The sequence below is a fragment of the Fukomys damarensis genome, unplaced genomic scaffold (genome assembly GCF_012274545.1).
Source record: "Fukomys damarensis isolate Sample0158 unplaced genomic scaffold, DMR_v1.0_HiC HiC_scaffold_22, whole genome shotgun sequence".
Taxonomy (NCBI): Eukaryota; Metazoa; Chordata; class Mammalia; order Rodentia; family Bathyergidae; genus Fukomys; species Fukomys damarensis.
The window spans coordinates 23,469,260-23,490,851 of record NW_022900934.1 but is presented as its reverse complement, the minus strand read 5'-3'; the positions used below and the strand labels follow the sequence as shown (position 1 = coordinate 23,490,851).

The 21,592-nt window shown below is 35.5% G+C and overlaps 1 protein-coding gene and 1 non-coding gene across 5 annotated transcripts in view; both read right to left on the bottom strand.

Moving 5' to 3' along the window:
- Window positions 1-21,592, bottom strand: part of LOC104873340 (ubiquinol-cytochrome-c reductase complex assembly factor 1) — a 96,469-nt gene that overhangs the window by 68,176 nt on the left and 6,701 nt on the right. For 3 of the 4 annotated variants that reach the window (XM_010639949.2, XM_010639946.3, XM_010639947.3), the window contains exons 2-5: window positions 19,573-19,677; window positions 12,427-12,522; window positions 8,982-9,089; window positions 1,810-1,882 (exon numbers count right to left, since the gene is read on the bottom strand). In XM_010639949.2, the coding sequence (XP_010638251.1) occupies window positions 1,810-1,882; window positions 8,982-9,089; window positions 12,427-12,522; window positions 19,573-19,677 (382 nt within the window). The remainder of the gene's footprint in view (window positions 1-1,809; window positions 1,883-8,981; window positions 9,090-12,426; window positions 12,523-19,572; window positions 19,678-21,592) is intronic. The other variant, XM_010639950.3, reaches the window with a different exon arrangement.
- LOC117287266 lies at window positions 11,206-11,311 on the bottom strand. The gene has a single exon (XR_004518500.1). It is a non-coding gene; the product is annotated as a U6 spliceosomal RNA (small nuclear RNA).

Genomic DNA, 21,592 nt, shown 5'->3' with positions numbered 1-21,592 from the left:
GGGGGGAAGGGAGGGCAGGGACAAGGGGAAAAAATGAGAATCAAGACCTATTATGTAAAGGTACAGAATCCCAATGATGAATGTAATTGTATTGTATACCTAGATTGTACCAATAAACTCAATAAGAAGAAAAAAAAAATAACAGAAAAAAAACAAAATACTTCCCCTCACTCTGAACACACTGATCCCATCATTCCTGCCACTTTATGAAGCAATTCTGGAAGTCCCCTTTCATGAGTGTCTTTATAAAGTGTGATAAAAAAATGAGAATACTGCTCTGAAGCGCCATCCAACTAAAAGGTAGGCTTGTAAAACACTGTAGTGGATACTCATCCACTTTATTCATTGGAGCTGACATCGTGAGATTTGTGGCTCTTCCCCAAAGGCACAGTGACTATCAGAGTGAATGTTTTGAACAGATTCGGGACATCAAGGCACCCACAACAGTGTAACTAAGACACTCATGAAAGAGGACTTCCAGAATTGCTTTAGAAAGTGGCAAGAAAGATAGGATAAGTGCATTCAAAGTGAAGGGAGTATTTTGAGAGTATTTTGATTAATGGTAAAATATCTTTTATTGTTATAAAATTTTTAAAAAATTAAATATTCGTTGTATTTTGCAATCTTACCTAATAAACTCTGTGTTACAGGAAATGGCTTAAATTTTTCCAGTAGTTTTACAAGTACCTACTTTAATTAACTTTGCTAATTATAATAGCTTTCAGAATCAAAATGAGTATTATACTGATACAATTGACTGCCAGTGGAAATTTAATCCAATAAAACCCTTTTGAAAGGCAATTCATTAATGGGATATAAATAATAAAATTATATAAGCCTTGTAATAATTATCCATTTTTTTTTGGGATCTAACTGAGGACCTTGTGCTTGCAAGGCAAGCAGCGGCACCACTGAGCTAAATCCCTGGCCCTTGTCATTAGTCATTTAATAGAAAGAAGAAAAATCACAAAGCTTATTCCAGGATTAACAACTGAAAATAAGAAACAAAGGAGGACCGAATGGCAAAAAGTCTAGGTGAAAATACAAAGTAAAACAGATATGTATACTACAAGTTCTTTGACATAAAAGATGTGTGTGCATAAGGCCAATGACAATGCCAAAGTATTAGACAAGTCTTTTCAAACTTTTTAAAATGTTTTTTGTGGGCCAGGGATTTAGCTCAGTAGTTCCGCTGCCTGCCTCACAAGTGCAAGGTCTTTAGATCCCCAGTACACCCTCAAAAAAAGGCTTTTTTTTTTTTTTTTTTTTTTTAAGAGAGGGTCCTTGCTAATGTAGCTCAGGCTGGCCTTGAACTCATGATGATTCTCCTGCCTTAGCCTCCTGATTGCTGTGATTATAGGTGTGCACCACCACACCTGGCTAAAATGTTTTATATATAGATTTCTTTTGTTTTTATAGTAAGGGAGAAAAATAGCTTGTTTTATACTTTGTACAGGAAAAATTGTTTCACTAGTAACTTTAAAAAAAAAATGTCTAAAACCAGCTAATTGGTGCATACCTATAATCCCAGAACTCAGAAGAACAAAGCAAGAGAATCTTGAGTTCAAGGCCAGCCTGAACTACACAAGAGACTTTGTCTCAAAAACAAAACAAAAAAACTTATCCTATTAAAATATAACTATTAAGGGCTGGGGAATTAGTTCAGGGTTCCACTGCCTGCCTCGCAAGCACAAGGACCTGAGTTCAATCCGCAGTACAAAAAAATATATATATAGATATAGATATATCTCCCCATTAAGATAAAAAGTACATTCATTTTCCTTTCAAAACTATCAAACAGTAACTTACTTAGAAAGAATTCCTCGAAGTCAGTTTTCTCCACACAGCTACTATACATGCGCAGGGCTGCAATCTTAATCTTCTAGACAAAGAGAATAAAATCAAACTCAAGATATGACCAATTAGGTGTTCTAGTGTCATTAGATATAAGTTACAGAATTTCACATTTCTTCAACTAGAAGGGTCCAAACCTGTCTCTGTTTTTAGGCAATTTAAACTTATCTAGGAATTTTTCCTTTCTTAAAGATAGCTGTTCATATGGACTTTATGTTATGTTCACATTCTAGGGTTTTACATGAAAGTGTTAAGAGGTTTTTCCAATATTTAAATAAAATCTGTCCTTAGTTCCAAATCATTTCACCACATTTGTTCAGCATTATCCACATTAACTTTGTATTCTGAAGTCCCTTTTATAATTGCCCACACCTCTGATCAAGATCAAACAAAAACCTTCCAGCCTTTAATCTTTCTTCAGAGACACTACTAATTAGTCTAAAAATGTTGTTGCTTTTGGGGGGGCTTTTCTACACTGTCTTTACTTTTAATAGTCTGTGTTTAAACACACAATACTGTATATTCAAACAAAGGTTTCTAGTGAAAATAAGATACAGCACACAGTATGCTCCCCAAAGCATTCAGAATTCTCTCAGAATCTTGATGTGAGTGGTCATTTTACTTTATTCACTGAGCAGCATATGTAAAACTTATTTATTTTACTATATGTAAATTATATCTTAATAAAAATGAATCTAAAAATAAAAATTCAAAGTTGAATTGTAAGTCTGAAGATCAACTCAGGGCTACAGAAACAAGAACTTCAAGGACTTTCATAACATTTCATTAAGGAGCTGGGCATCAAGGTACACATCTGTAATCTCAGAACTCTGGCAGGCCAAGCAGAAGGACCACAAATTCCAGCCCAGCCTCTACAACTTAAAATCTCAGCAAGACCCTATCTCAAAATAAAAATTAAAGAGAGCTAAAGATCTAACACAGTGTCCTGAGTTCAATCCCAGTACTGTAAAAACAAATAAGATCATTCAGGATGTAATGAAACATTAGCGCATCAACAAAAGGCTCAGAGAAGTTAGCTTGTTTGTTTTTTTCTTTAAAATGGCAAGGAAACTTACAAATTCAAGTATGTATTCTATAAATTAAGATGCACAGACTAAGAATGGTGCAGCAACTAAAGAAAAGCAAAGTAGAAATTAGTGCAGCTGTTACAGATTCACCAGTGATAAACCATATCGATACTATACAACATTCATGTTTTCTATATTCTCTAGAGTCCAATCAGCTGTGTCTCTGATGAGCAGAAATACCCGTAAGAAGGTAAGACAGACTTGTAATTCTGATTGTAATTAAGATTTGCTATGATGTCTATTATATCATCAAAGCTTTTAGTCTAAAAATCAGATAGGGGAAAAGTGAATATATAACAAATATAATTCAGATATGCCTATTTGGGAAGTAAACCAGCATTCAGAAGACCATTTTTACACAAACAAACAAACAAACAAAAATAATACCAGAAATCAATATTCTTGAAAAGAGAAAAATACAGAATATCAAAGAAGCCACTTCTTTAAAAATAGCAATTGCTGTGCACGGTGATGCACACCGGTAATCCCAGCACTTGGGAGGGTGAGACAGGAAGGCTGCTATGAGGGCTATGTAGTGAGTTCAAGATCACCCTGAACTACATACATAGCAAGACCCTGTTTCAAAAAAAAATCAATAAAGCCAGAACCATTGGCCCAAACCCATAACCCCAATTAGTCAGGTGACTAGGGGCAGAAGAGTCAAAGTTAAAGGCCCAGTCTCAAAAAAAAAAAAAAAAAAAAAAAAAAAAAAAAATTTTTTTTTTGGTACTAGATTTTGAACTCTGGACCTTGACCTTGCGAGGCAGGCTGCAGCACCACTGAGCTAAATCCCCAGCACTCAAAACTGAATATATCCAAGCAGGGCTGTAGTTCAGTAGTACACTTACCTAGTACAAGTGCCTAAATTCAATCCCCAGTATTCACTAAAAAAAAAAAAAAAAAAAAAAAAGGGGAAATTAACTATACTGATGGAGAGAATGAGAGGAAAAAAAATGTTTTAATTACCAATATCAAGAATCAAGAGGACTGGGTATGGTGGCATGTGCCTGTAATCCCAGCACTCAGGAGGCTGAGGCAGGAGGATTGCCTCGAGTTCAAGGCCAGCCTGCACTACATAGTGAGTTCAAGGGCAACCTAAACTATATAGTGAGACCCTGTCTCAAAAAACAACACAAACACAGAATCAGAGAGGACATCATTACATATTCTAAAGACACAAACAGGATAATAAAAGATAATTACAAACAACTTTGGCCAATGAATATGATTATTTAAATGAAGCAGACAAATTATTTGAAAACACAAACTACTTGCTAGGGTAAATAATTAACATGACTAGTCCTGTATCAAAGAAACTACACTTGTGGTTAAAAATGTTCCCACAAAGAAAACTAGAGGTCTATATGGCATCACTAGAGAACTCTACCAAACCTTTAGTCCTGTACTGATAGCAAAAATATACAAATACTCTGGGGATTTAGCTCAGTGGTTCCATCATCTGCCTCTCAAACACAAGGTACCAAGTTCGATCTCCAATACCACCCCAAAACACACACACACACACACACACACACACACACACACACACAAATACTTCCACAAACAAGAGGAAAGGACACTTAACAGCTCATTCTACGAGGCCAGTATCATCTGGATACCAAAACCAAAGTCAACAGAAGGAATTAAAACTTCAAAACCACAGACTTCATTAAAATAGATGCAAAATTTCTTAATAAAAGGTAATCAGCTGGACGTGGTGGTACATGCCTGTAACCCTAACACCTGGGAGGCTGAGGCAGGAGGATTACCACAAGATCAAGGCCAGCCTGGGCTACATAGTTCAAGGCCAGCCTGAACTAAATAGCAAAACCCTGTCCTAAAAAGAAGGAAAAAAATGTAAACAGAATTCATCAATATGTTAAAAGGACAGTATATCATGATCAAGTAGGAGTTATCCAGAAATATAAAGTTGATTCAACACTGGCTAATCAATCAAATTCACCATATCAACATACAAAAAAGCATCAGCAGCAGTCACCATCAGTTTAACTTTGTTAATACACGCAGTTCAGAAATCATAGATCTGTACCTCATCAATCTAATAATATCCTAATACCACTGACCTAACACTCTGGCCTTATCGGCCCTATTTCTATTCTTGGGACAAGGAATTTAGGATATCCCTTAGCTCTCCACTTCCTTAGACAAATAAGGTACTGGTCTGGATGCTAACAATACAGAGGTAATGCAAACTAATAAGAATTCCTTCCCTCATGGAGTTAATGGCCCAGTCCAACTATAGACAGATCGACAATTTTAAGTAAAATTCCTAATGGCTCATTTCTTGATTTTTTTTCTTAAATCCTGCAGTTTCCTTCAGGTTCCTGTATATAGAGTCAGTCCCGTAGGTTGGTAATCACCCTGACTTTGGAAAGGCAAACTTGCCTCTAAGGCTAAAGACTTTCCTTGAGAAGGAAGCTTTCCCTTTACAACATGTTCACGAAAATGTATTCATTACAAATAATACAGACCTCAGCAGACTGGCTGGTACATTTATAAAGTGCTTGTATTGTAGCAGTCAGAAGCATTTTATAATTCTTCACTTTCCTGCCTTTATACTTGGTGAGCCATTTTCCTGGACAAATCTCTAAAATAAGACCCTGAAGAGCATCATACAGGGACTGGAAATAACAACGGGAAAGAGCCTCTTAAAGAATAGTGCATTGATATAAGTTAAGGAGGTAAGTGGACTAAATCTCCATCCAGTCAACACAAGAGGTTCTGGTCCTTGGATGACTTAATGTTTATTTCGTTCTAATTTTGGAAGCCTTCATCAGGCTACTTTAATAAAACAGAAGCATCTAGAAGAGCTTTAGGAATGAAAATCTGCTCTCATATTGATAACATTTTGTGTCTTCCTACAAGATAAAAAATGAGTAAAAGTCTGGCACTAACACTTGTGTGACAGTTGGAAGGGGCTTTTTAGTCACTTAAAGCACCTATGCTGTACTGGAATTCCTTCTCCAGCATTCCTGAGTCATCGCCAATGATATGTGACCCTGTTCAAACAAGATCAATGAGCTTATAAGGCCACTGATCCTACTAGAAGACAATTCTGGTATCATCTTTGTTTTAATGAACTTAAATCTCTTGCATGTAACATTCATTAAACACTGGAGTACCTCAGATTAAGTCTTTTACTCTTTTTTATTTTCTATATTTGCCCCAGAATACTGATAAGACTCATCATGTCTTTTCTTTTCCAGATAAGTATCCTTATTTCCTGCAAGCATTCTTCATTCAACACAGTTTCTGAAGCTTACACAAGGTTCACTGCCTACTTCTGAATATATTACAGGTTGACAGTGTCCTTCAGAACAAAAATAAATCACTGGCTTAATGCTCAAACAGAAACTATTTAATAAGGCATGTGGCTAAGTCTGATTAGTGCTGTCCCTTTCTCATATGATACTGCTATACGAATACAATTTTAAAAAAAAGAGCTAAGCATGGTAGTGTATGCCTGCAATCCTCAGGACATTGAGGCAGGAGGATCCCTGAGTTCAAGGCCAGCCTGGATCCCACAGTGAGTTCAAGGCCAGCCTGAACTACATAACAAGACCCTGTCTCAAAAAACAACAAACAAAAACAAATATGATTGGAAAAAAAATATTTTTAAATACTCAAATAGGTAAGGAAAAGCTACACTGATCATCCTAAGTATGATCCTGCAAAAAAACGGGAACCATATATGAAAACACTAAAGAAAAATATAGAGAAAAGATAGTTGATACTACTGATATGGACAAACAGACATTTTACTTTCTAATCTAATACATGTGAGAACACAAAGAATTTTGCCAACATAATCCAATAAAAGTGTCTAGTCATAGATTTATTGGTCAACATTGCTGAAAAGGGCTTTCCATTTTTTTTGTAATTTCTTTTTTTTCCCTAGGCTTTCCTTTTATTTTTTGAGACAGGGTCTCACTTTGTAGTTGAGCCTAACCTGGAACTCACTATGTAGGCCAGCTGGTCTCGAACTCACAGCGATTCTCCTGCCTCAGCCTCCCGAGTGCTGGGATTACAGGTATGTGCCACCATGCCCAGCTCCATTTTTTTAAAATAGAAAGTAATACCTACTTTTTATAAGCAAAAGCATAGTAGAATGACATACTTTGATATTTTGATGTCACAAATTTAAAAACAAAATTATGGAAAGTAGATACTGCCACACAGATTTTTAAAACAAAAATATTTAAAATGCAAATTTTTAAATGCAAAAGATTTAGCTGAGGTTATAAAGAGAACCAAGAAAAATCAGAAGCTAACCTAAGCTAAAAGAGTTAAAATTTTTCTGGATAATTTACTAATCCTCTAAGTAGTAGCCAATTTCCCCTCTGAAATTATTAAAAAACAGTAGACAAACTATATAGTAGCAACCAACTAGAGCCCAATCACCAAGAAATTCATAAAAGAGTAAATATTTTTCTTTCTGCTTTCACTTCCTTTAATTTCTAATTTTCAAACAAAACATATATTTTAAATTTTAAATCCAAATGTCGTAATCATCTTTTTTTAATATAGAGGAAAAGATTCTTGTTATTAACATTACCAAATAAATCAACAATTTATCAATTATCAAAGAATTGAGATAAAAAATAAAAATTTAATGAGCATAACTAATGTTTCCTCAGTGATTTAGAAGGTACTCATAACCTTAAGGTTTCAAGAATATCATTATTTCTTAGTATTTGGGTTCTCTCTATACATTTCAAAGTTCCTTCCAAATAAAATTCTTGTGAAACTTCTGTTGCCTTTTCAGAATTCAGGTAAAAGAGAGATAACAGACAGTAGTCTATGTACCAATAAACTCAATAAAAAGAAGAATAAAAAGACAGAAAGGACGGTAGTCTATAAGTATTTGTTGCAGTGAGACCTATCAGCAAGAGAAGACATCATAAGAAGAAACCAAAAATAGAGAGTCCATATGAAAGCTGAAATTCAAATTTGAATCCAACTTGTTAAAATAGTGTAACTAGCAAGAGTTGGTTGTTTTGAGAAAAATTATGATATTTTCTAGAAAAGAAAATATTCTCTCCTGCTTTATGTTGGCTTGCTTTGATGTATAACTTATAATTAGACTTATCCAATATGGTAGCAACCCTAAATAATATAAAAAGTGCTGAGCTATAGTGATAAGAGACACATGATAGTAATAGGTAGTAATAGGTGATAAACAGGCTGAGAACTAAATCACTACTGCTTTATTACTTTAATTCATTAAAGGTATTATTTTAAAAGTCTGACAGTAATATACACCTTACGCGGAGAGGATATTCATTCATTCCTAGTAACTACTATGTAACAGTTATGTGCTAGGCCAAGAGCTGACTAGGAGTGACACAGGCAGCAAATGTCCCTCTATAATAAAATTATAGTAAGTCACAGGATCAATTTTAATAAAAGCTATTTATTTGTAAAAGTTTGAAGTCACAACAATGACCTAGTAAAAATCACTAATGGAAATGGATTCATCGGACAGCAACGCATCTTAATACTGCTCATCAGAATATCTGGCCCTCTGATCCCTTAGAACTCATCTATATGGCAAATCATGTAGCAAGGGCCTGAGGAGTTCAGTCTTCTGTGCCTGTCACTGTTAAGATACTTACAAGGAATCAAGGTGGGAAAGTATTTCAGCTCCACAAGCTGTACAATAAATCTAACTAGGAAGTGGGGATGAAGGAGTACACTTTGTAGAAATTCTCAAAATAATGTATGAATTTCACAAAAGCAAAGAAGAAGCTTTAAAAAAAAAAATCTATGGGGCAAGCTGAGCATGGTAATGCATACCTGTAATTCTAGCACTTAAGAAGCTTAAGGTAGGAGGATTCCAAGTTCTAGACCTACATGGGCAAATTAATGAGACCCTGTCTCAAAGCATAAAAAGGACTGGGGATGTAGCTCACTGGAAAGGCCCTGGGTTTGATCCCCACTAATGGGAAAAGTAAAATATCTGTGAAAAATAAAAAGGACAAAAAATAAAAGGAAAAATAAGAACTTGAAAGACTTTACCCATTTACTGTATTTCAAAGGTCCTGTGAATCCCATGGCTTCTATTATCTTCGTGAAGGCACCAACCTTTTCCTCAATTTGCTGTGGAGAATCTTTGGCAGCTAGAAGCTATTTAGCCAAAAAGAAGGAAACCAACATTAATTGCAAAGATTTTTCAAAAAATTAATTGTATCGTTACATTTTAGACATACAATATAATGACACTTGCAAAAAACATTTAACAAGTTTTATTCCTTGTGTAAGAATATTTATATTTTAGTTTTTTATTCTCCTAGAATTTTTAATTTCAGTTTTGTTGTTTTTAGTTTGACAAAATTTATTGGTTATTTTAGTAAAGACATTCATCTCAGTTGTTTCTCTCCTCATTTTGACTTTAGATTAGTATTTCATTTGGGTCAAGAAAAGAGTATATAGGAGGGCCGGGGATTTATCTCAGTGGTTCCACCGCCTGCCTCGGTAGCACAAGGTCCTGAGTTCGATCTCCAGTACCAAATCAAAAAACAAAACAAACAAACAAACAAAAAGAGTATGTAGGAGAGGGATGTTATTTTAACGAACAGTAAAATGGACAAAAATAAATAGTTCACCTACATAAAAGTAAGTTAAAGTTAAATTCATGTATCTTGATATAATTAAATCATGTAACAACTAGTAGTTCTATATACATTTCCATTGTTTTACTTGGTGTTTACTCTAAACTTTAATATAAAAGAACAACTTATTAGGCATATGCACAGGTTTCTTCTCTGGAGTTACTACCTATTTAAAAAGATCAGCAAGTAACTACCACCAATAAAATAAAATAGTCTGAAGCTGCCACCAAATTTAACATCGTAGGAATTCTGAAGGAAATTATCATTTTTATCTTGTCTGTGACTAGGCTTTCAAATATGTGTTTAACTGTCACATTAAAAAATTCATATACAATATAAAAATACAAAACAAAACACCCTACAGTATACAAATCTAACAGTATATGTGATGAACAATTCCATGAAATGTGTTTTAATATGCATTTTCTTTCCTTTTATTTTCAGTACCTACAATATGCTTTTGAGAGGCCAGTGTGCAGTATGTACACACTTAAAATAAATATAATTGTTCTAATAAGAAATCCTGTAGTGAGTTTGATTCAAATTGGATTTAACAACTTAGTAATGTACATGTGTAGACAAAGTTACAGAAAATGCATCTTACTGTTTTCCATCTTCTACAATGTTAATTTTTTTTTTTTTTTTTTGGTGTCTATACCTTTTAAAAAATAAAAAACAGCCAAATACTTAAGCAGTATGTACATTTAGATTTTTGGAGGTGGTTTGTATTTTAAAAGAAAATACAAGCCAGGCGTGGTGGCTCACGCCTGTAATCCCAGCACTCGGGAGGCTGAGGCAGGAGGATCTCTGTGAGTTCAAGACCAGCCTGGGCTACATAGTGAGTTCCAGGTCAGTGTCAACTACACAGTGAGACCCTGTCTCAAAAAAACAAAAAACAAACAAACAAAAGAAAATACAAAATATGATTTGTTCTGGTGGAAATAGCAAAGCATCTGTATCCACTGATTGTAATGCAATCTCTAATAATATGCTAACAAAACAAATGTCCATAAGGAAAAAACTATTTTAACTTTATGTAAATTTACTTTCAGTCAGTAGTCCAGCAACATTTCCCTTTCAATACAACACTCCCCAACACTGGGGATTTAGCTCAGTGGTTCCCTGCCTGCTTTGCAAGCTCAAGGACCCAAGTTCAAGCCCCCGTACAAAAAAAAAATACAACACTCCCCGCTTTCTCTTATAAGGATGTTCCTGGGAGCCAGACAGTTTAGTTAATGAGGGAGTTAATTTAGGAGTAAATGCTTACAGTTTTAAATAGTAATTTTTTGTTTCCTTCTTAATGTGCTTAATGTGTGTCTAAAAAAATATGCAATTCTTAAAAAGGTACCATTTCTGATTTCTTTATTATCTGTAACCTTTGGAAACTAATCACATGAAACTACAAAATTAGCAAATGTCTTGAAATCTGTATATAAAACATAAATTACTTCTAATTTCAAACTCTCACTTATTAGTATACCACTCAATCTTAAAAAAAGAAAAAGAAAATTCAGCTCCAAAGATAAGCCTTAAAAATTGGAACACAGGGGCCAGGAATTTAGCTCAGCGTTTCAGTGGCCTGCCTTGCAAGCACAAGGACACGAGAGTTCAATCCCCGGTACCAAAAAAAATAAAATATGGAACACTTCATGAATTCGCATGCATCCTTGAGCAGGGGCCATGCTAATCTTCTCTGTATTGTTCCAATTTTAGTATATGTGCTGCCGAAGTGAGCACAATTTTCAGTTTTTTTAGGCATCATATCACTAAATGCAAACACATTTGGAATGATATCTAACAGACAGTCCCCAAATTACACAGCAAGATATCCCCACCTCGGGCTGGGGACTTAGCTCAGTGATTCTGCTGCCTGCCTCGCAAGTGCAAGGTCCCAAGGTTGATCCCCAGTATTAAAAAAAAAAAAAAAAAGACATACCCACCTCAGTGACCATGGGCTTAAGAACCAATGTCTATGAAATAATATATTTGGAGTACAGAATACAAGTTCTATTAGAAAGAATACTCCTAAAAGGTAATTTTGCTGGGCTGGGTGTCCCATGCCTGTAATCCCAGCTATTTGGGAGGCTTAGGTAGGAGGATTACAAATTAAAAGCCAGTCTGGGCAACTTAGTGAGATCCTGTTTTATAAATTTTAAAAAAATTTTAAAGGCTGAAGATGTAGCACAGTAGCTATGACCCTGAGTTTGATCTCTAGTATTACAAGAACAATATAAAATAAAACCACAAACAAAATAAAAAGAAATCTTGATGCCTGTTTCTCAAAGAAGAATTCTGAGAAGAGGAATGTTCTTTGTTTATGGGTATACAAGGAAAAGGAGAGAAAAACACCATCTGAAAGCAGACAAAGGTCATCCAAAACCACAATCAACCAAAGCAAGCATGGAATAAACATTTTTTAAAACTTTTATATTTTTTAGTACAACAAATTTTATTAATGAATATAAACAGGTCTTGCAGTTTGAAAACAAAGTAAGGAAAACCTGTCTGATTACTAAGTCTCTCTAAAGGAATATCTAACCCATAAAAATTTCTCTAAAAGTCAAATTACACTTTTTAACCTGTACAAAATTCGTAAAACTTTTCTCCTCTGAAGTGCTTTCCAAAAAGAAAAGTACCATGACAGAAACACATGGCATAAGCTCAGAAGAGTTCAGTTCACATATTCAGTTTGCCTGTTACTTACCAGCCTTTGTGACCCTGGGCAAGTCACTTTCAGAACCTTCTACATTTGCTTAAACTCCAGCCTCATCTAGCTAACAATTTTGTTGAGATCAAAATAAGAACATCTATCTGAAAGCACTTTATAAACAGAAAGCTCTAATAATTCTCACCTTACTTGTGATGTGATACTTCCTCCTCAGCTGTATGTCTATTCCAGGAATCTGTCCTGACATAGCACATCTTAGGGATTGGCTCAACTGGGGCCACTAGGGAATAAAAACAAAAAAAAACACGTAGGCAACACTGAATCTTCACTCAGAGGGCTAATCTGAGCAGAGCTTGTTAGAAGTAAAGATTACAGGACTATCCAAACACATTTAGCACAGTTCCTGGAAATCTCATTACCAAAAGGATCTGAGATCAGTACCTGGAATGGTGTTTGGTACATAGCAAGCACTCAATAAATATATATCAAATACTTGAAGGAATAAAAGTATTCCATCCTGAAAATATGAGTCAAATGTGAGTCAAATCTAGGCAACAGAATTATAGTATCTATTTAAATGTTGGCAGGATAGTAATATATGGGAAGAAGAAAAACACTGATTTCAATTTTAAAACTAAGTCATATTGTATACCTTCAATGTATCAATAAGATTAATTTTTAAAAGAACAATACACAGTTTTAAAAATAAATTCCTAAAGAGAAAACTAAACTGATGATTAGGTTCTCTGGCTGAGTCAGGAGTGCGGCACCCACCTCTCGTGAGAAAACTCCGAGGCCTATTAGGGCTGGAATAATCTGCCCCTTGGGTGTGTAGAGACCCCATCTTAGACAGATAAACTGTTCCTCTCAAAAATCTCTAAAGTCCTGACTCCATTTGCCTCAGCCCCTAAAACATACAATCCAAAAATTAACACGTAGACAATAAGGATGTGCCAAATATCCTGACTCCACCCTGGTTCCACCCCTGCCTTACCCTATATAAGTCTGCACATTTCCTCAGTAAAATGGAAGCGTTCCAGAAACCTCCCCGGTGGTGATTCCGTGTCTTGCCCTCCCAGACCAGGTTCCTGAACCTTGTTTGGCGAGCAGGCTCAGGGACGAAAACAACACTAAACTATATGCAAGACATCCTCACTGTGCATTAATCGCAAGAGTGAAAACTATAGGAAAAGTGCAATAAAGAAGATGGTTAATTAAGGTTATAATCACCTAATAATGGAAAATCAGATGATCATTGGGAGCTCTTTAAATAGATTTTTAATAGATTTTTTAAAAGTAGTTTCAGGTTTACAGCAAAACTGAGCAGAAAGTACAGAATTCCAATATAATCTCTCCCACCCATGTGTACAACTTGCCCCACTATCAACATTCTACACCAGAGTAGGATGTGTTACACTGTGACTATCACCCAAAGTCCATAGTTTACATTAGAGATTATTTTTAACACGAAAAAATATCTAAAACATGGATAAAATTATAAGCAAAAACATGAATACATATGGGTAAGGCAAGCAAGCCTCCCACAGAAATGAAGGGGTTATTCTGTTACATCATAATTATGTCTAACAGGTGGATGTTACAGTGCACATGTACAATCCCAGCACTCTGGAAGGCTGAGGCTGAGGCAGGCAGATCACAAATTCAAACGCAGCCTGGGAAACTTAGTGACTTAGTAAGACCCTGCTGCATAATTTTAGAAATTTTAAAAAGAACTGGGAATGTAGCTCAATGCAAAAGCCCTTAGTTCAATCCCCAATACTGAAAAAAATTACATACATACATAGCTTGTATGTATGTATATATGAGGCTGGGGATATAATTCAGCAGAATATTTGCCTACCATACGTGAGGCCCTAGATTCAATGTCTGGTACCACCACTAAAGAGGGGTGGGGGAGAGACTGATTTATTATGGGTAAGTTTAAGAATCTAGTTTCTAAACTCTCAGTAAAGTTCTATTACCTTCACAATAAAAAGAGTAGGGAGGGAAGAGGAAGGGGGTTAATCTTCAAATTCTGGTTTATTTCAAAAGAGAAAGGACACATGGAATGAAAATAATTTTCCTCTTTAGTCTTAATAAAGGAAAACTAGGATTCCTAATTGTAGTATATAACTATTTACATTTCTTTCCTTAACTAGGGTACTGAAAGATTAGCAGATTCTTCTGGTCAATCCCAGAGACACTTAGGCTTTAATTCATAGGTACTGAGCAGGCTTTGTAAAACACAAACTAAACAGAGACCACCTCCCACGCAATCACATATAACAATGTAGTGGTCCATCTGGAACATCAAGCACTGAAACCGATTCAAAGAACACAACCAAGATAAGTTTCAAGAAGCTGTGCTTTAGGCTGAATTCTCTTCCATGAGAATATATGGTCTTTCTCTTTTCCCACAGCTCCAGGAATAATCAATGGATTCTTTCTATGGCTGCTCCATCACCTGCTGTATTTCTGTCCTTCATTACTCATGATTTTCACATTCCATACTATACTGAACTACTGAAGTACCTGTGTATCTAGTACCAAAGACAAGAACTGGTTTTCCCACACTTACACTTAATCCTTTTGGGCAGGAATGGACACATACTTTGTTACCCACTCTTGTCCATACCTGCCCAAAAGGATTAACTCAATTCTTAAAGACAAATTTTTCATTTGTTTAAATTGAAAAGACATCAAAAACTTTTTGAAGAGAAAAAATACCCTGAAATACCCAAATGTCACTTTTTCGAAAACACCTTGTTTGACCACCTTAACTAAAAAGTTTCTTTCTAGCCATATTCTCTACCATAACCGTAGCCTGTTCATTTCTTTCATAGTACTTTTTATAATGTATAATTACATATTTATACATTTGCTCTTTTTCTATCACAATTACCAAGATACATGAGGTAAAAACTAGGTGCATTACCAGAATCAAGTACAGTTCCACATGAGAAACTCAAATATTTGATAAACAAAGACCACCACCTGTATAACTTGTATTTTTAATATTTCCCTTCCTGTTCTTGTCTACACAATCACATAATATATATATGCTTTCACTAACCCAACCTGTACAAAATGCTCAGGATATGCCAATTCTTGGGGACAGAAACAGAATCTCCATCCTCAAGGAGCTCATAATCATGTGAAGAGAAAAGAGATTTACCCTACAATAAGCAGAACTAATTACCATATTTTGTCACCCATCAAAAACAAACAAACAAACAAAAATTCCCAAGTATTAGCAAGGATTTAGAGCAATAAAACTCTCATACAGTGCTGGTGGGAGTATAAAATGTTAGTCACTTTGGGAAAGTATTTAGCAGTATTTATTTAAGCAGTACTTATGTATAACCTGTAGTACTTATTCTGCTTCTAAGAATATACCCAACAAAATGTACAGATATATTCACCAAAACACACACACAAATGGTACTATTCATAAAAGTCCCAAAATGGAAACAACCAAAATATCCATCAACAGAATAAATGAACTGCAGTATATAAATATACTAAAATATTGCACAAGAAGAAACTACTGCTACAAAGAACAACACGGATGAATCTCTACAACAAAGCTAAATGACAGCAAACAAACACAGAGACTACATAGTGTATTTTATTTATTTACTTGTTTTTGCAGTCCTGGGGATGGAACCCAGGACCTTGCACATACTACACATCCCCACACCCTTCTTCTGTATGTTTAGTAGACAAACTAATCTATGGTATTCAAAGTGAAGACTACAGTTAACCTTGGTTGGGGGTAATGACTAGAAGGATATCTGGGAAGCTTCTGCAGTCCTGTTTTCTATGTCTTTCTCTTTTTTTTGGTACTGGGGATCAAACTCGGGCCTTCGCGCTTACGAGGCAGGCAGCAGAACCACTGAGCCAAATCCTTGGCCCTGTTTTCTACTTCTTGATGTGGATGCTAGGTATGATTACCTTGTAATAATTCATTTAGTTGTGATAACTCATGATGCCATTTTTTCAAATTTTTATTAGACCTCAGTAAAATGTATAAAAATGATCAAAGATATGGAATAGGCAGTATTGACAAAAGAAATGTGGAAATGGAAAATAACCTGTAGTCATCAGAAAATACATCACAGAAAAGGGCAGGATAGCCACTGTGGTAGCACATGCCTATTATTCCAGCATTTGGGAGGCTGAGGCAGGAGGACTGTCATGAGTTCGAGGCCAGCCTAGGCTACATAGCAAGATCCTGTCTCAAAAAGAAAGAAAAGAAAAAGGCAGGATAAAGAAGAACGTAAAATAGGAAGGCAGGAGTGAGCAAGCATTGTAGAGTGGAAAAAGAACAAACACAAAATGAGGGACTTGGATGGAAGCTCCAGTCTGTCTCATAAATGTTTTGACAACCAAATATAATAATGTCTGTAAAAGAGATGTGCAAACTACAATGTATAGGTTGCCAGGCGTGGTGGTGCATGCCTTTAATCCCAGCACTCAGGAGACTGAGGCAGGAGGACCACTGGAGTTTTCAGCCAGCTTGGGCTTCATAGTGAATTCAAGACCAGCCTGAACTACACAGTGAAACTGTGTCTCAAACACACACACACACACACACAAAACTACAATGTAAAATATAAATGTAAAGACCTGTTCCAGATAACTGCAATAATAAACTCTTGCAGACAGCCCCTCATTAATAGAAATAGATAAGATTTCACCTTTGCTTCCAAAAGAGTCTGAAAGGGGCCTCCTTAAAAAGAGAAAAAGAAGGTGACCAAAGGTCCGAGATAGACTCAAATAATTCTTAAATGTCATTGGGGGGAAGGTGTCTTATAGTCTACTAAAACTGTTAAGTTCCACCAGGGCCCAGTCTGTCTTATACTCTTTTTATTTTCTGTCCCAGTGCTCAACATCATTCTGGGCATTACTCAATAAAAACTAGGTGGTTTTTCTTTTTCTACTTTTTTCAAAGAGTAGGACAACTTGGAGAAGGTCCAAAAAAGAACCACAGAAATGATCAAAGGGATGAATAAAAGGTCCTAGTGGAAAGGTTAAAATGAATTGAAGTGTTTAGTTTGGAGAAAAGGCAACTGAAGAATTAAGCTTAGAATAACACCTGAAGTGGAAGAGAGCTCAGAGGTCTTCTAGTCCAAAATGAGGACTAGTCCACTTCTAGTCCACAGATGAGGAAACTAAAACCAAGGGAGAGGTTGCAAGAGAGGTTGGACTTTTTTTGCTTTAAGTTTCACTTTATACAGTAAGGCAAAAACTCACCCAAGTAGTATGAACACAAATAGCAACAAAAATAGCAGTTACAACTCGCTGAGAATTCCCTATAACCTTGGTATATGCTTTGTGTTTTACTTGTGTTCTCTCACAACAGCCTTGTAAAGCAGATAATGTTTCTTTCCCACTCTAGAAATCAGGCCACTAAGGCTCAAAGAAAGCTCATTATTAAATAAAATATAGAGACTATTGTCTCTCCCACATAAAGGTGCCTTCAAAAACCTGAGTTCAACAACACACGTTCAAACATCTTTATTTCTAAATACCATTTTCCAATAAAAGGAACCAGAGCTCCTTGGAGAAATGATTGAATCTAGGGCAAAAGCAAAGAAAATACAATGTGAAACATCTTGTGGTGCCAGGAAATAAGGGAGTATTTAAAAATGATGGGGACATGTAAAAAGGAACTTGAAGGAGTTCCCAAGAGCCAAAACAGGACAATTCATTTGATGAAGAAAATAACTAATTAGAATGGATTATAACTCATGTACGAAAACAAATATCCACGCGCTCATACCGATAAATAATTGGGAAAATAAGTAAGAGGGAAAGAAGTGATAGCTCCTCCTTTCAGTAGAACTCCAGTTAATAAATACAGGAATGGTAAACAAACAGGAAATCACTACTAAGCAAATATCATAGTTGCAGTCAAGAACTATCAACAGAATTATCATATAATCCAGCAATTCAATTCTGGGTGTATACACAAAAGAGTTCAAAGCAGTTTCTCAAACTAGTATTTGCATACTTTTATGTACACTGCAAGACTATTCATAATAGCCAAGAAGTAGAAGCAATCCAATGTCCATTGGCCCAAACAGATAAAGAAAATTTATATATATATATATATACATATATATTTTTTTCTTTTTTCTTTTTTTTTACATATTATATATAAGAATATATAGGCTTTAAAAAGAAAAAACTCTGTCTTACACTATAACATAGATGAACCTTGAGGACATGACACTAAGCGAAATAAGATGGTCACAAGAGGTCAAATACAATATGATTCCACTTAGATGAGGTATCTACAGTAATCAAACTCCCTATAAAAATTTTTTAAATTTAATTTATTGGTACATTCTAGGTAGACAGTACAGTTACATTCATTACTGGGATCTTGTACCTTTACATGCCAGGTCTTGGTTCTCATTTTTCCCCTTGTCCCCACCCTCCCTTTACCCTCCCCTCCCCTTCCCCCCTCAAACACTTTAATTCCATTTTTACATTTTCTCATATTTTTTTCCCTTTCCCTTATTCCCCCTTCCCTATCCTTCTCACTGTCCCTACACTTTTGGTCCTTTTCTTCCTATAAAAATTTTTTAAATGCTAAGAAAATGGTAAGAAAAAGCCTGTAACAGCGAGGGAGGGGGATAATCTGAATAGCAAAGGCTATCTAAACAACACAAATAATGTCTGCTTTAATAAAAGTGAAAAAGCACCAAAATATAAAATGAAAATGTATTCAGGTACTTAAGGAAAAAAATTACTATACACACATACATAGAGCTGGAAAAGAACCAGCAGAGATGAAAATACTGATATTTTCAGATTTGAAGTCACAGGTCATTTTTATTTCCTTTATCATTAAAGTACTTTTTAATTAACAAAAATCAGGAAAAATAAAAAATCCTCACAAGGGAGATCCAAGGCTAACTACATTATAATGAATCACACAGCCAATGTTAGGGAACCTAAGGCCTCCAATAACTGTTTATTGGATTTTATATTCATAAAAAGAAAAAGAAACATTTTCACCCCAAATAAAAGCAGCTTTGAAAAGAAAATTTTAAAAAGTTAACTCTGAAATGAATGTCTGGAAAAATTCCCTAACAGTAAAAATCATCAGACTGTAACATGGTATCCTAGGCTAAGTTCCATTGGTGGAGTATTTAGAAGCAACGCCCTGGACACTATACTGTAGGAATCAGTCCTGAGCTGGCACCATAGAGACCTACAGTTGTCTCATGAGGTTTTTCCATCACACAATTTGGTTGACTAATCTATATTTGCACATAAACATTAAGGTTTTCATACTAAACCAAAGAACAAATCTTACCTGGGAAGTTCCAGACGGCATCCTGCCCCACTGTCCTTGGGTAGGAGACAATGGTACCAATTGGCTGAATACTGGAACCCACTGGGAGATGCTTGTCTGCCTCCCCTAGAAAGAAAAAGTGAGCATGTCAGGAATCTATATCAGACTCCACACATAGAGGGCAGAGTGTACCTGTGACACTGTGATATAAGAAGTATATATTTGGTCTTCATTTCTAGTTCCTGGCACAAAGCTCCCAGACTGGTGGAATTTCTGAGTGACCACTGTTATTCACAATAAGCCCCTCTCTACCTTACCAGAGTTTATGCTAATAAGGTGATTCTTGGTGGATGGGAGGGTGGTTGCCAGAGGAACCAACCAAATAAGTAAAAGGCTGGAACTTTCACCTCAATATTTAAACCTAACGATCACCACCTAGTGACACAGTTATATTGTTATTACCCTACTTACACAGATCAAGAGACTGAGCTATGCCTAGGATAAGCAACTTTCCACATAGTTAAAATAAACAGCAGGTTGAGGATTGGGCCCCAGGCAGCCCAACTCCAGAATCCATGCTCATTAATGGGATGAAAAGGTATAGGGATTATCTCCCAGATCTCTTCTAGCTCTAACACTAGAAGTATAACCAATGGTAAAGTCTTGAACCAATTAAAACAGCATATTAGCTGGATGAGGCAGGGCAAACCTATAATTCCAGCTACTCAGGAGGGTGAAGATCAGCCAAAGCAATTTGGCAAGATCATGTCCTAAAATAAAAACTTTTTAAAATGACTGGGGATTGTAGCTCGGTGAGAGACCATGGGTTTAATCTTCAATGCCATTATATATCTATACCTATAAATATAATAAAACACATATTGTAGAAAGAGGTACTTGGACCAAGAGGTACTAGCACCAAGCTGACTCATGGATCCTGTGCTCATAAACTACATATCAGATAACAACCTCAGTGGGGCTTCATCACCTCTTCTATAAAATAAAAACTTACTTCTTATAATTAAAAACAACACACATACACGTGCTTGCTTCAGAAGCACATATACTAAAATAAACATACCTTGCAATATGTCTAGCTTAGTATTAAGAGGAATCTGATCTCTATTTCCTTACATGTAGTAAAAACAGGTCAGGGTGGAGTAGGGAAAGGCATTAGAATTTTAAATCTACAGAAGCTTTCTAAAGTGTCTCATGTCCTAAAATTGTGCAACTGTTTCTAATAGGCTCTCACAGCACCTTATATTTCAAATCAAAAGTAGAGCTAAAAATACTTTATTTCAGCTGAGGTTTCATCTGTTGGAATGGTTTCCAAATGACAGTCACTGGCGTGTTGTTTTATTAATACTGACAGATTTACCAGAATGATGTCAGGTGCTCTTTTCTAAAAATGTAAACATGGGTTAAAATAAAACTACAGAGTCAGGACCAAAGCGGGCAGGAAGGTAAGAGGATATTACAAGTAGAAACAATGAAATATTTAGAAAATTTTCTGAAAAAAATTAAAAAGAAAATTTTCTGAAGAATTTCATTTTGTTGTTTCCTATGTCAACAAATTTTTTTTTTTTTGTAATTTGGGTTCTACTCGGTCTTAGGCCAATACTTTAAATCAGTTCTTATTAGAAGGACTAATCAACTCTGTCCTTCCTTCTCCAATCCCATAATTCTTATTCAAATCCTTCACTGAAACTGCTCAAGTAGAGCAGAAAGGAGGTTTGAATCCCAAGTCTGCCGTTACATCGCTGTGTGACCATGAACTACTTACTCAAAAATCTGGGCTCTACTTTTCCTTATGACAAATGGAAATAATAAAACTACTTCATGGGAATTTTCCAAGAAATATCTGTAAAAGCACTCTGATAATAGAAAAAAATATATAAAGACATCATTATCATTATGAACAATTTTTACTAAATTATGTAAGTTCCTCTTTCCCCAGCAAACTGTCAAAACAGCAAAACCATCTTCTTAACATGTTTTTTTTTTAAACCAGCATGGTGAGCCATGCTTATAATCACAGCAT